The sequence below is a fragment of the Branchiostoma lanceolatum genome, chromosome 10 (assembly GCF_035083965.1).
Source record: "Branchiostoma lanceolatum isolate klBraLanc5 chromosome 10, klBraLanc5.hap2, whole genome shotgun sequence".
In the NCBI taxonomy this organism is placed as follows: domain Eukaryota; kingdom Metazoa; phylum Chordata; class Leptocardii; order Amphioxiformes; family Branchiostomatidae; genus Branchiostoma; species Branchiostoma lanceolatum.
The window spans coordinates 13,387,297-13,402,696 of NC_089731.1; the positions used below are offsets into that span (position 1 = coordinate 13,387,297).

The 15,400-nt window shown below is 39.0% G+C and overlaps 1 protein-coding gene across 1 annotated transcript; it reads left to right on the forward strand.

The window, feature by feature from the left end:
- The first annotated feature begins 3,641 nt into the window (after window positions 1-3,641).
- LOC136443756 (protein amalgam-like) lies at window positions 3,642-14,319 on the forward strand. Its single transcript, XM_066441117.1, has 8 exons — window positions 3,642-3,781; window positions 8,903-9,256; window positions 9,873-10,166; window positions 11,464-11,742; window positions 12,274-12,504; window positions 13,253-13,315; window positions 13,518-13,700; window positions 14,061-14,319. Exons 1-8 carry the CDS (start codon window positions 3,706-3,708, stop codon window positions 14,126-14,128), a joined length of 1,548 nt encoding a protein of 515 aa, XP_066297214.1. The 5' UTR covers window positions 3,642-3,705; the 3' UTR covers window positions 14,129-14,319.
- Window positions 14,320-15,400: the final 1,081 nt, after the last annotated feature.

Below are 15,400 nucleotides of genomic sequence, written 5' to 3' on the forward strand. Positions count from 1 at the left end.
ACCAATTCGCCAAACATTGATTGATTGTATCATCAGAAATACAATCGAGGAAAATTAAATATTCATATAGCCTAATCCTCACATTTATAAAGCTTCATTGGAGTTATGTGAGCATTTGCGATTCTAGCACGCTGCTGTCTATCACCTTAGAGCAAGCCATATATTGGATTGCCACATGACAGCTTCTGATGGTCGTTTACGCCTTACCTTGAAGTGTGATCCCTTAAGTAGATATACCTTAATTGCTGCCCCAGGCAAGACGCCACAACTTGTAAGGCGTCATTTATCTTAAGACGTCGAACCGAATCTTTGACCCTCGGGCACAAATTGGAGAGTCATTCTTCAGTAGACATGAAAGCGTCTAATATGATATAAGTAGCAGCTCCCTATGCGACAACGCATTCTGTGCAGACTTGGAAAGGTTCGAATCTGCATCAATGAACTCTAGTGACTTTTGCGCGCTCCATTGGCAGTGTCTTGCAACGGCAATTTATCATTTACTGAACGTGTCAGATCAGACGGCTTGAACACGGCCAATTGTCTCTTCAACAGCGTCAGCAAATGCGATGTCAGTGTAGAGCAGCAATTTACATTAGTAACCTATGACTAAGTACTTTTGCAGCATATTCGATTGGCCTAGCCACTTTAGACTGATTGAAAGTCTTCGACGACAGGGTGATGATCAAGGTTTCTCGTCAAGCTTAACAAGACCACAGATTTAGACTGGTAGCAGCGGTCAAACGGGGTGTTCCTAATTGGCATGTAGTAATGGCATAGATGTCATCGGCGCAATGAATGGGTGGGCCCTCTCACAGCGAATGTAGTCGCAACCTCCCGGTCACAAGTTCCATCTAGTGTGCAGAGTGTTCCCTTGTCAGCACTTTCCGTACCCTGCATTTACAGTTGTAGAACCTATACACGTGCGGCAGATATGCTCTATTTTCACTTATCTTTCAACCTCATTGCGAGAGAGAGGATGGCGAGAACTCAAAACTCTTGAGAATCCGGCAGGCTGCTAAGTGTGTTCCAAGAAACTTGATACGTTTTAAAGTTACAAAATTCCTCACGCGTTGGGTAGTGTTTATATTACACTCTGTTCATACCGATGATACACTTATGAAGGTACGTAAAACTTTCTAAAGAAAAAAGAATTTTGCATGTTATCTCGGAAAATACGTTCCAAACATATCTTCTCGTCGTATCTTTATCAGATACCGAGAAGCACATTCAATATTCATTCTCTCACCACCCTTCTTCTTAAATTACTTCTAGGCCTTTATTCCATGATATTGAGCTAGAACTAACCTTGAAAGACAAGTGTCCCTCTGGAGCTACAAATCCACCAAAAGATAATTGTACTTATTTGGATGCTAATTCTTCGAGCTTTCGGCGCTACTTGGCCGTTTTATCACCCGCAGCGTCAATGATATTCCTGACGACATTCACGGAAGAGTTCGTTTGAAGCTGTCGTCTCCCTCCCTATCTTTCAATCACAATGCCCGCTTGGGTCATTTCCTACCAGTCTAATCAAGGCTGTTGGAGAAATTTCGCCAACTTTCACTCACTTTTGCATTTGCCTCCTTACTAGGATTTGGAATTCTGACAACCATCATCATGAAATAATTACAAATAAGAATACATCTCTTTACCTGATATTTCTAAAACGACCGTATGGGTACCCCACAGAGCAAAGAATAAGACGTACATACATTAAGTTTTAGATTGCGTCAGTACGCATCCTGTTTTCTACTTATCTTTGGTGCATTTGCACTATATGAGTGGCCTTTATGTCAAAACTATTGATTTTATCTTGCATTCCCACTGAGTTTCATCAAGCTTTTAAGGTGTCGATAAGTAGCCAAGTATTGTACATGTAATCCATTTCCGGTTTAAAGACGAAGACCGTCTGTCTGCCATGACATGTGCTGTGAAGTGTTGTAAAGATGAACGTGATAGGAAAGGGGCCTTAGACATAAACGTCCATATTTCAATCTGTTGCGCCAAGCTTATTTTAAGATTCCCTCATCCGGTAAATGGAAGGAGAAACTGAACAAAGATAGATCTTTCAAGGCGAGAATTCAAATCATAGCACTGTTTATAAATCATAACTTGACAGAAGTTTGAGGTTATAATGGAATGTTTTAGTCCGGACATTACCGATAACGCAACTGCAATTTGTGTGTGAATGTTTATCTGTCATTACAATTCCGATGACCTAGGGGTTGTACGATGAGAAGATCTAGATTTAAAAAAACAAGACAAATTATAGCTTAAGCAACAGCAAAAGTTCTAGGACGACACTCGAAACCATGAACCTGTTTACGATGTCCACTCGTTATCTTAATCATTAAATCTATATCTGCAGGCTAGGATTTCATTTGAGTAATCAGTGAGATATAGATTTCGTCATTATATTCCTGAACCACATCATGTTTAAACGGTTTCTTATGAAGAACGAATTTGAATTTATGGAAAAAAAATATATCGTATGAATCTTGTTGAAAAAAATGTCCAACTCTCTGCAGAATGATAATCCGATTTAATCATTTTCGTATAATAAAACTAATAAAGGTACAATATGTTGTGATATATACACAAAATGCTGTGATTTACACACAAAATAATTCAAATACAAGGTGGGCACTTAAAAGCCAATACCTTTTGCATTTGTATTAGAAAGCAATTGTGTCCACCAACCCACTGTTCCATCGGTCTTACATGAAAAGTTTACCTCTTTGCTACTACGATTTTTCAAAAAAAGGTCAATTCCTAGTGCCATGTTGCTTTCGTATAGATAAAAAAGTAAAACGTAAACGACAGACCCTCTGGAGAACGAAGTACGTTCATCCTTGACTCCTGAAGGCAACATCTATTGTTAATTGCCTTTTACGACGCATCAATGACAACACATTTGTCATGAATGACACTGTGTAGAGATGATTTATAGCTTCCATCATATTTCCAATACCCCGAGACAAAATTAATGTATCTAGCTCGCACTTTCTCTTTCATACAATTTTCTTAATCAACATTCCCTTTCAGTTATGTCGATTCAATGATACCTCAATTCATTTTTTAAGAAAAAAAAACATTAGATTAAGCAGTATATACCATACGTTGCCGTTTACTTGTCTGAACCGACATTAAAGATGCAATTTAGGTTGACCAGTATAGATAAATAGTAATTGTAAAAGTTTGCATATCTTTTCTTCAAAACTATATCAACAATAGCGAATGTATTAAACAACCAATTCAAGACCAGGGTGTTTTCATGATTCCTCTATCTCCTTTAACCATTAATGCAAACTACACCAGCGTAGGGTAGTCTTGATACTGCCGGAAATCATCGATGTGTGAAGGCCTTGTAGTAGTGCGCCACATGTTAAAAGGAACTAGTACTCGTACCCGTACCGGTTTTTAGGAACTGTGAATCAGTGCAGTCAACAGGAATCCACCGGGGATTTCTTTCTTAGGCTCTCCGCAATTACGTTACCTTGACTGTGTCATTATAAGCTGGACGAGGAGGGCGAAGAGCAGCCACTGTGCGTATGCTGCGGTTTTTTATTAACGATTGGAGCCAAGAGACTTTCTCCGATAAGGCATTGTGAAGCCGGCGTACTGAGTGTGGAGTTATTTCAGCGAGAGAATCAGGAGAGGAAGAAGTAAATTCTGCGTGTGCTCGGGCGCTGGTGACCGATCTCATGTATGAATTTTCTTCCAGTGCGAAGACTCTTCAAGATGCTGCTGATCCAGATCCTCATCGGAACCATCTTCTTAGAAGGTAAGGTCACAGAAAAGGGAAAACAAGTGTTGAGACAATGGGCTACATTTCTGGGAGATTGAAAGATTTAGATAGAAAATAAAATGAGATTGAGACTAGGGAGTAAAATAGGTAAGCGGGATAAATGTAAAGTAGTTGGCATCTACAATATGTCCATTGATACAGATAGATCTAATTGTATCATACGTGCATTCATGTTCTACAACGAAATTGATGACATATCGTGGTGCACCATAAACTATCTCAGAAAATCTGATTCAGGAAGTCAGTCTCTTTGCATATCATTTTCCGCAAGTAAAAGTACAGCAGGTTGTATTCTAGGCCAATAATTCGCATTTGCAAACAGACGGTTTACATTGATTTTTCATGTACAGTGTTCAGCCTATCAGTAGTTGGCCAATATGCCATTTCCATACAAAACGCACCGGGAAATCGTATGTACATGCAAAACGTACATGTAGCTTCTATGCCACACATTACTAGACTCGTTTTACGAAATTATCTATGACAGAGGTTTGCTATTGGCATTCTTTTTTCGTACTGTAATCATAGTTTGTTGTTGATCTACTCATAGGCAATCTATTCTTCTTTGATATTAAACTGTGAAAGCTGAAAGCTAGAACTGTAGTCCCAACAGTGCCACTGTTGTTTTACTTGAGCTGCTAGTATCGTCCCATGATACATTCAAACGTCATGGGAAAAGAGCATTTGCGTTCTTATCTCTGAACAAGGTGTACCTCACTTGAGATAGCCAAATAGGTTTGTTAATGGAGTTTCATTGAAGGTGAGATATCAAAAGTTTGATATTTATCATCAATTCCTCGTTGGATTGTTGTATTTTTTGTCCTTTAAGATTGTTCAGTTATCGAACCGAGTCTAAGTGTGCCTGTCAAAAAAAGTTAATCTGAAAACGTAAATCTTAAGTCATGTATCTTGGAGATTGTACGTAAGTATTGCGATAGCTACAATAACGATGCAATGATTATAGTTATGGATACTCTGGATGGCGATAACAGCAATAATATTAGATAGCAATCATTGGAAATCCAATTGATCATTGCAATAGCATTCCGTTGTGTAAATTAAGCTATTGAGAGAATCGTAATTTCATTAGTTCAACTACGCATACCTTGATAAGCCCAACTCACTTAGTGATGCTTATACCACGTCGTATTGCCAAGAGTAAAAAGTCATTTTCTACCGGACAATTTATCTCCCATAAGCATGGCACTTGAGACGATTGGCTGCCGAAGCATATTCATATGATTGAAGTACCAACCGTAGTAGCTGCAACCTGGGGATGGATCAATGACTTCAGTATGCAGCTTATCCTTGACAAAGAAGTGAATCGAGCACTACACCGTTTGGAAATGTTCCATCGGCGGCTTTGCCTGGTAATCTTAGGATCAACTACATCACCTGAGCGTGGCGTCTATGTGATGGAAAAGCGTCAGTGTCACCATCAATGTGATACAATTTCCATTTAGATAGACTAGGATGACTTTGTTTCCCAAACTGACATGTCTCACGGCCTTACGTGGACTCTGCTGGACCCGACCCAGTTCAAAGGATCCCGACAGCCTTCTAGAACTGCGATCGATAAATCTCGCTAATTGTGTTTCTGCTATCGTCTGTCGGGAAAGTTTCTCCATCAACTGTTGTATGTGCTGAACGATGTAACCACGTAACATCTAACATAATTCCGCCAGGATACCTAATTCCGCCACTATGAAAAAGATACGTAAAAGATACGTCCAAACAGATCTCAGACCCAACATCCCCCAGTATAATACGCTCCAGTATATCTAAACTATACATATCTGATGGTGCTGCACTAGATATATATCTCTCAAATCCACTGTTTTTTAAAGTCACAGATCTATGTAACCCGGTGGATTAATGGTAATGGAGGTAACATTTTGTACAGTCAAGTTTAGATTAACACTCGTATACCTGCATTGTAGAAGAAATTTAAATCTTTTCATCAAACGTTAAAGAACTGGACTCACCTGAACGTTCGAACGTGTATTTTCAAGAAATACATTTAATCCTTCTGACACTCAAGATTTTATTGTCTTTATTAGCTAATTATGATTTAAAGATCTAAACTTAGTGTATACCTTATTAAATGCTAAAGCTAACTATTGACTTATGACACCGTGTATACACCGTGAATACCGTGTGATGCATTGGTCCCGAAGGATAGCCTTTACCCTAACCTTAAGGAAAACTTTAACCAAAGCCCAAAGCAGTTCCAGTGATACACCACACGTACAGTAACCACAGATCTTCCTATAACCATATATTGAACCTGATACAAGAACCCGAGGACATCAAGCTAGCAGTAAAGACAGATAGTCATATTCTTTTTCAGACTGATGAGTCGGAGATGTCTACTGCTTCTCAATTTGCACTTTGTTGGCACGAATCGATCTCGCATGACGCAGACAGTTTCCTCGACATAATGGTACAAGTAATGTTAGATATCTTTACAGGTACCGATACACAGTGCCGTGATTTACGACGACATAGAAGCCTTTCTTGTTGTAAAAAACAATCCGTGTGTTGAAGAAGGAATCAGCCTGTCAAGTCAATGGGGTCCTTTTTAGATTCAGATACAAGGCAGTGAGGAAATATGTGAGCATCAAATAATGACTATAGTTGTGGTAGTCCTGAGGACGACGGTCTCTATTGTAGAGCACAGATCGATACTTGTATACGTCAATCAACCGTAGGAAGCAAATCGATTGGCACTCCTTCTAAAGAAAGTTCGCCGTGTCTTATTAATCACAGCTTGGCTCCCGAAACCATTTTTCCTTTAATTATTGAGCAGACTCGAACAACCTAATTAATCCGCGTTGGGTGTCTTTGATCTTTGTTGCCAAGATGTATCGCTTATTTTATTGGAAAACGTTAGGTGAAAGTATTCTTTTAAAAGAAACATGATCGAAACAGCAAAATATGTTGTCAGAATCTACTCAGCACTCTGGAGAATCTAAAAATATACAGCAGACATTAAACGGGATTGGAAGATACATCACATGTTATAGCCCTTCCAAATCGGTAATAATATCCATCCCGAAGTGTGAAATGCTGAAATATAATATTTCTTACTCATAAATGGATATGTCTATTTCCTTGTAATAAAGTTTCCTTATACATAATAAATAAGTTCTAACGGATCATCAACATGACGTTGAGCGGTCGGGAGTTGTGTAGCTTTTAATAAATAGATTAACGAGAAACAAATATGACTACTAGAATACTATTTCTGAACGTCGAAATATTCTATGACGTCTTATCAAAACTTCAGTTCTAATTGCTTTTTGGTCCCAAATCCTTCTCACAGCAAGGAACGTAATAGCAGTCATTTAGATGCTAAGTCCCTAGTTCCGGACTTTTGGGCGTGTTTTACTACCGAGAAGCGCCGCAGATGACATTCATGGATGGCTGCACTGGTAATGCCGGGCCGTCTGTCTTCGGTCAGATAACACCTAATTTTCCCGTTTTACTACTTACAGCACAGGACTTGTATAAGAGTCGTAAACGATGGCGTCAACGTCGCAACGCTATCACAGGATCACGGTGGATTAAGCCACAACTGAGGTGTTTCATTTCATTAATCTGCAATTTCCATGATAACTGAGGTAATTTCTGTAATATAAATTCAGAATAATGGCGTTCACAGCCATGTTATACTGCGCTAACGGTGCTATTAACCTTTATGCAAAGTCTTTGTGAAATGTACCATCGCAAACTCACCGCTTTACCACCTCTTGCTTTAAACGTGTGAATATGATGGTATGTAGAACACAGTAAGGAAGATAAGATTATACTCTTTTGACAAAACATGCTTTCTGTCACACTTATCACGGTGTTGAAATTGGATTAAGACTTTTCCAACAGATATTTTAATGGGCAATTATCAAGATTATTTAACAGGTATACCATTGACTTTTCAAATGGGATGAATTGGTGTGATTATTATTAGCTGATGTACAGAATTTATTGATAGCATGTACATGCGTATATCCTTGCACCGGGGGTTTCGATTAACACGTACATTGTCGTCTCGAATATCTGGTCGTCCTATAATGGCTGGTGACATGTACGTGAAAGATTTGCCGTCTACCTCAAGTGAGAAATATCATATCAATTTTAAAACTGTCCCACCGAATTCATAACTAGAAATGCAAAGCTTTATTCCCTCCCCATATTTTTAATTTTACGCGCTATTAGGCACATTTACGTGCCGCTCCACAGGGTGATTTTCTTCCACCCGTCTGTTACCAACCCAGAGAAGCGTTCTGATTGGCTTACGTACGTGGGCACTCAGCGATAACCGTGGCCTTTATGTTATTACTTGTCAACGCAGAATAAGTTATCGATGTTTGGCTTGCTAAGTAATTGTGTAACCTCAATTAGTTGTAATTTCATTAAAGGTTAATTAATGAATATGTATAATGTTATGTATGTATATATATATTACTGATGAATAATCTAAGTAAACTAAACAAACTAGTTTTTTCCATGTAGTCCACTTTGTAACGATTTGCCTGACGTGTAGAGAACTTCTAAAAATGTAATAATTCAATGATACAATGACACATGTATTGGTATTGACGATTAAACTTTCCTGCAAGCTACATAGCTATACGTTACTAAATAAAGATTGTACCAGGTGGGCACAACATGAAATTGTATCTTAATCATGAAAAATCTCTTGATATTAGTCTCAAAATTTTGCAAAATAAGTTACTCAAGCAACTTCCAAACAGTCAGAAGTTAACGTTAACAACCGTTTTGTCAGTGACAGAACAAATACCTGGGGTTAAGCAAGTTTTAACCAAGTATTAACCAAAAAGTATGAAAATACAAAAGATCTGAAAGTGAAACCTCTAACCGTTTTCAAAATCCATCAAGTTCCTTGAGTAAATGTTACCTTGCGTATCTGATTACCTGGATGAGAAGTTGTGCACATTCAGCAGAGCACCACACAGCCACAATCGTAGCATAGAACATCGCTTATTTTGTCTCAAGATTACCTGATCTTCGTATCTCGCATGTACTTTCCATGTTTATGATACGTTACAATAAAATGAACATATTTTCTTGTTACAGATTGTGAGGCGGAGAATGCTGTATCAATAAACCTTCCGGACGTTGTGAAAGCGACATTGGGTGATACCGCAACTTTGCCAGCAAAGTACTCCACCAGTTACAGAGTGATTTCAATCATATGGCACAAAGTTGACATAGACAGCACATCCCAGCAGAGACGAAGTGTCTTCTCCTATGTTCCTGACTTAAAGATAAGACGTGCTTATGGCCTCTATAAGGGGAGAGCCCAATTGGTGGGGCAAGCATCCTTGCGGATTGATCGCACGACGGCGGATGACGAGGGGATGTACGCCCTGTCAATCATGACAGACGAACGAGGCACTGACGAGAAATTCATCCGCTTGGATCTACATGGTAAGTTTCTAATTATTCGATTTTACCTGACTTAATGAAGATGACAAATCATTATAACACTCGAATGGGCTTTCCTTAAGATCAATAGCTATTTTCCTCCAGTGCATTTTGCTTTAGTTTGTAATGAGTTTATTGGTTTTATTGCATAGAACTTGGCAGACCATGGGCAAGGAAGGAAACAATCAATTTTAATTTACACTTGATATCATCAGTGGTCTCAAACAATGTGATGTCTAATTTCAAATAAAAGGAAACGAGAGAACTCGCACAGAAGGAGGGCAACCCGTGATGCAGGTAAATCAGATTATCACGATTGCAGTCATGATGTACTTTGAGCTATCAAAATCAACTGAATCTCTATTCACTTTCTTTTCCATTATTCCTGACCATTAGAAAACAACTCTTCAATTGAAATCAAAGAACCTACAAATTTAATAGAAGTTGGTACATTCGTCTGCCACTGCCTCAAAATAAGCATAATATTGGATGTAGCCCTTAATAGCACTGCATTTATCATTATGATATCTACCTGACATGTATTTGCATGCAATAGATTTTGAATATAATGTTCAAATTTTACCAACTGTAATAGTTTTGTTTCAAATATTTATTTCAGTGCCACCAAAGCTAGAGGTGGGACCGAGCAATCCATACATCACGACGTGGGGAAAGACTGTTTCTCTGATGTGTACTGTGAGGGATGCCAAACCCAACATTACATCACTTCACTGGGAAAAAGACGGCGGAAGAATCGAAGCTAATGGCTACAAGGGGAAGTACTCCGGCGGAAATGCAAAGTCACCATCTTTAGTCATCCGCCGCGTGACGAGAGCTGATGCAGGACTGTACACCTGTTTTGTACAACATCCCGTCCGGCCAGCTGCTGAAAGTATGCTGGTTAGAGTGCAATGTGAGTTTTCATTGGTGCGTTATAAGTGCCAATACCAATCCGATGTCGTGATAATAAGGGGGGCTGTAAAGTAGAATCCTGGCAAGATTGATTTTATTCCTCCAATAGCATATCTTGAAGAGCAGAATCTAGTGACAGTAATGTGTTGCTGATGTGCAGCAATGGAAGAAGCGACTTGCTTATATGGCATATTGAAGTAACATAATCTCAGTCCTTTTACGCTCTTTCTCATCTAACTGACCATTTATAACGCTAAAAGCCCCGTTTAGGCGCTTGTTATTACTGAAAGGCCAAGGGCATATCTTGTTTTATATCTGAAATTCTCCATTCAGTTCATTGCAGGGATCATTAACCGGAAATTGGCCCCGCCTGTTTTACGTCTTGGACTTCTGGCGAGTAATAAAACGGGCTTTGGCACCCATTTACTGGATTAAGAAGAGTTCTCGTCCTCATTGAAGGCTCACATCTTATCGATCTCATGTCTGAGTACTCCATTTGTTTGGGCCATTCACTGATGCCAAGATCTAATAAAACAGTCGCTTTTATCTCGTGGGTCATATATGCGGGGTAAAAGTCTTACTTGTCGGCTCCACGGTGGCGATTCTGAACTTAGCGGTTTCTTTGAGGAAAAACTAACTGATTAGTAAGACAAACACAAGTAAGACGTCATGAAACGAAGCTGTACTATCTGCTTCTTTGGACTTAAGTGTATTCATGTCAGGCTGCGACACTTTAAGGCATGGTAAAACAGGTTGGTAGATTTATATGAAGCAGTTCGCTTGTTCAGAAACTATACTTATTACTACAATCAAATGAGTGGTATCGCAAATAAAGACGCCGAAATGTGATTATTACGTGCTTAGGCCAAGCTGATTTGATTATACGGTTGACTCCCGGGCACGCATCAATTTTCGTCGTCTCCAAAAAAAAGGTTTTTCGACCATGCTGTTATTCATACAAAGCAACTGCAAAATGAGAAAATATATGCTTTAAACTGCAAAAAAACATATTTCGGAAAATGGATTCTAATTTCGTAGAATGCCAAGGTCAAAGATGTAGAATAACAAACAAAAATGATAATCTATTATTCGGTATACAATGCTCTGTGTGTTTAGTTTTGTTCATCATTCCTGACCACCTATATGTCATAATGAAGGCAACTTCTGCCAACTTTTTGCCAACTTTATCTCACTCGCACGCTCGCATCAGTTTTGGGGTATCCAGGGGATTTCATCCATATAATAAAACTAACAAAGCTATACAGGTACTACTACTAATATTAAATCATATTTTACAGATCCTGCGTCGATTATTAGCATCTCGGACTCTATGGACGTTAGTGTTTCCGACCACGTGACTTTCCAATGTGTGGCCGACGGCAACCCCACTCCGAACATCACGTGGTCTAAAAATGGAAGACTTTTAAGGGCCAATTCTTACGTCTTGTCCGGCGATGTCCGTACGAGCTCCCTTGTTCTGAACAGTGTAGAAGCTAACGACAGTGGAACGTACTCATGCACAACAACTAACGGCATAGGACAAAGACAGGTCCGGACAACAAAGCTCTCTGTGACGGGTACGTATAATTCAGATATAACATAATTGACACTTGAAAAATTAATCCTATGCTCCTTTTGTTTCAGTCAAATTAGTTCTCGGTAGTCATGCGCAGACTCAAAATTCAATCTAGATTCTACATGTATTGCTGATCCTTGTGTAATACCTATCTTGGTTTATTGCGCCAGAGATGTTGGAAACTTTAGAGTACAACCAACGTACTCTTTAAGCCGATGTTCAGCTCCGGCTAGGCGGTTGGTTTCTAATAGGCATTTTTGTCGGACTTAAAATTTTGTCCTGTTTTCTTTATGTAGCGAAGTCACACTTCGCACGTACTTGTAGAGTGGCTGTGAGGTATTAAAGTGATTAGATTAATAAGGCATATGATCGTTATCGTTATAAAGATTTTTATCGATGTAAACTCGACAACGATAAAAGCGCCTAAAATCACGTCAAAGCCAGTCACAGCCGAACTTTTGCTTGGAGAGTACAATCAACAGATTTCTGTTTTCATTTGAATTTTGTCCACATTCTAATTTTGTTCACACAGGCATTCAACAGGAAATCACCGCCACAGCTCTAGCCATAGTAATCGGTGCCACAACAGGCGGTCTGTGGTTCCTTATCTGTATCTGCCTTCTCGGATACGTCTTGAGGAGGCGCCAGAAACAAGAGGAAAGGAAGAAGTTCGCCTTTTACTACGACATCGGATCAAGACGAGATCCCTCTGAACCTTGTACAAAGGAAGATCAAGACCTCCGGAGACATTCAGCTTTACCAGGTACAGATCTCCTGTAGAGCTTAATTATCATTTCTTGATTTCTACATATCGTAGACTACACGGGAGAATTACTTCGTTAAGGCATAACCGCCCTTAAGTGGAAAGAAAATGATCGGGACGAAGCCGATAGTTCAGGTATTTTGCAGCAAGGAACCAAGTGAGCTCGGCTAAATGGGTTATTTTCCCTGTACGGTAATTTCGCTGTTATTGAGCCTACCGCGGGGTATAGAGGACAATGGGAGTTTTTGCAGTTTTGGAGTGTGGAGTGCGATATGGACAGCAGAAGGTAGTCATTAGCAAAAACGACCAGAGAAAATCTGATAAATTAAAGGACCTTGGAAGAGGATTATGATTTCTAATATGTGAATATGAATGTGAATATGTGATAATGCAGTCTAAAAAGGCCGAGGTTATTTGCATAATGTTCTCGGCAATGTTGAATTCTCTTGCAATGCTCCTTGGCAAGACGAAAGCACTATATCGACTTCGCCATACGAGCACCTGCTAACGACTTTTGTGAAATCAAAAATTACCAAACGGTCAAAGCTGTATATAAAAAATACTACAATATATCTTTATTGAAGCCTACTCCTCACTTTACTTTCCAAACAAACCAAATCAATCCATGCATATGTATGCATCATGTACATACTACAACAGTGTTCCAGTAAAGCTTTGTTTAACCCATGGTTGGTGGCAGTGGTTAATCGTACCTTTTTCCAATGCTGTGATATCATCTTCCACCCAGACAAACCAGAATACCACCCTGCGGATCAAAACGGAATTAACACGTTGCGGAAAAATACACAAGGTAAGGAGATACATATAAGCATCCGTTATTACCCACAGAATGTTTGCAATAGAAGTAAGTATCTATGATAATTAGGAATTACTGAATGAATACCATGCATGTGATGTTATGACGAACAGTCTGAAAGTAGGTAATAAGATACAAGATATCGTTTATAAGCGTATTTAGCCCGGAAGAGTAAGTCTTCTTAACATTTTTGTAGAAAGAAGATACGCCAGGGCTATGTATGATTACAAATCAAGAGACGATAACGAGTTACGTCTTGAGGCGGGAGATGTGATTGAAGTACTCGAAGGAGAAGCTGGTGATTGGTGCCTGGGTTTCACGGCAGGAAGGGTGGGGCTCTTCCCGTCCAACTACGTCATCTTCATCTCTGCTTCAGAAGGTAATGATATTCTAATCACCTACGTGAAAAGGGAGGTATTATTTTCAATCTGTCTGTTTGTTCGTTTGTTTGTCTTGATGTGTTTTTAAGTTTATTTCCGTTTGAACGGATCCGAGTTTGTTTGACAGCCTGGTAGAACGTAAACGTTGGCAAAGGACAAAAGTTTAAAATCCCAAGGATGGCATGCGAGAATGAAGCATGTAATGTGTGAAATCTACATCGTTCTTATATGTTTTGTCAAGAAATTAACAAGAATATTTTACGGAGGTGAGAGAACGTCTATTTCTTCTGTTTCTAGTTTTAACCGGATTCTATTCAGTGATCTGTTATCAGTTTCAATTGTATATTCCTTATTTTCAGCGGCTGAGGATGATTACACCTACAATGTACTGGCAGAGTCCCAGAAACGGCCCACCCCCAAAGTATGACACTACAACAGCCTTCACACCTAGCTGCAGATGGCCAACTGTAGCGGCTTCTGTGTTTGACTATACAGTTGCCTGTAATGGCTTTTGACCAAACTGCCCAATTCCTAAGTGGACGGTTGAATGAGTGGTCAAATACTATTGATCGGTTATGAAATACATGATTTGCATTGATTATTTCCATTGTTTTGAAATCATCAATTGTTTTGTAATCATTAATTGTTGATTAGATTACTTTTATTTTACTTTTAATAATTTTTTCAGATCAAAACCTCATTAAAAACATTTCTCTCGTCAATACTTATAAACGATACTATGTCTATGAACATCCTCGTACCAGGAGATTGGTAAAGATCATTTACTTTATTCATATGGTTAGGGTTTACGGGTACAACTACGTTACTGGAATCGTCCAAACAACTATCTGAGAATGTATCATTTCATTATTCGTCGTTCAATCTAGTATGAAAAGAGATTTGATTTACGAAAAGTGCTTTATAATATAGATTTAAAGTAAACATTCTGATCGATTCACGACGATTATTATGAACGTTGCCCGAGGAACACAAAACGCCACATCATATTTTAGCTTAAAGTTTGCTTTTTGTTATTTTCTCTTACAGCAATTGCTCGATCAGGATATGTGCCTGCAACATTTTATCGTCCAGAATAGACAGAATTCTAAATAGTTTATCTTTCGACAGTGCCCACACTTCACGATCGATTACATCTAACACAACAGCCATAATGGGAAAAGAAGATGCTAACACATCACAAAGTATACTTTCAGAGTTCTTTCAACAGGTTGTTCCTTCAATAAGATGCCAACATATAATTTATTAAGTAAAACTATACAGAACTGATGTATATGATTTTTCTGATAACTAATGGGCTTCTCCAACATAACAAGACCATGCTTCTGATTTATGCACAGTATATGCACTTTTCTTATCAATCTAAATGTATCATATAAAGGCTTGTGTAATTCCTTTCCTATGATACCCAGCTTAATATGATTGTAACTTCATGGAGCGAACATCAGCCTGCTTACGCGAGTGGGTTGTAGAAAAAATGTTCCCTGATAGTATCAAACACTCAGCTCAGCGCCAAACCCGTTTGCGGTGGTGTCGTCCGCATCGTGAGTGTGTGGGGGGGATGCTTTGTTAACAGCTACAGATGAGAGTAGATTTAATCTTCGACTGTTGCATGGATAAATCAAAGTGTGGAGGCAGCGAGGAGAACCTGTATGCTGACTGTTGCACACACAGACTGATA

Bases quoted from the DNA above. Each gene is read 5' to 3' on its own strand.
- LOC136443756 (XM_066441117.1), top strand. From the start codon at position 3,706: ATGAATTTTCTTCCAGTGCGAAGACTCTTCAAGATGCTGCTGATCCAG. The intron at 12,505-13,252 runs GTACAGATCTCC...TCTTCCACCCAG, and splicing joins GAGACATTCAGCTTTACCAG to ACAAACCAGAATACCACCCT. The intron at 13,701-14,060 runs GTAATGATATTC...CCTTATTTTCAG, and splicing joins CTTCATCTCTGCTTCAGAAG to CGGCTGAGGATGATTACACC.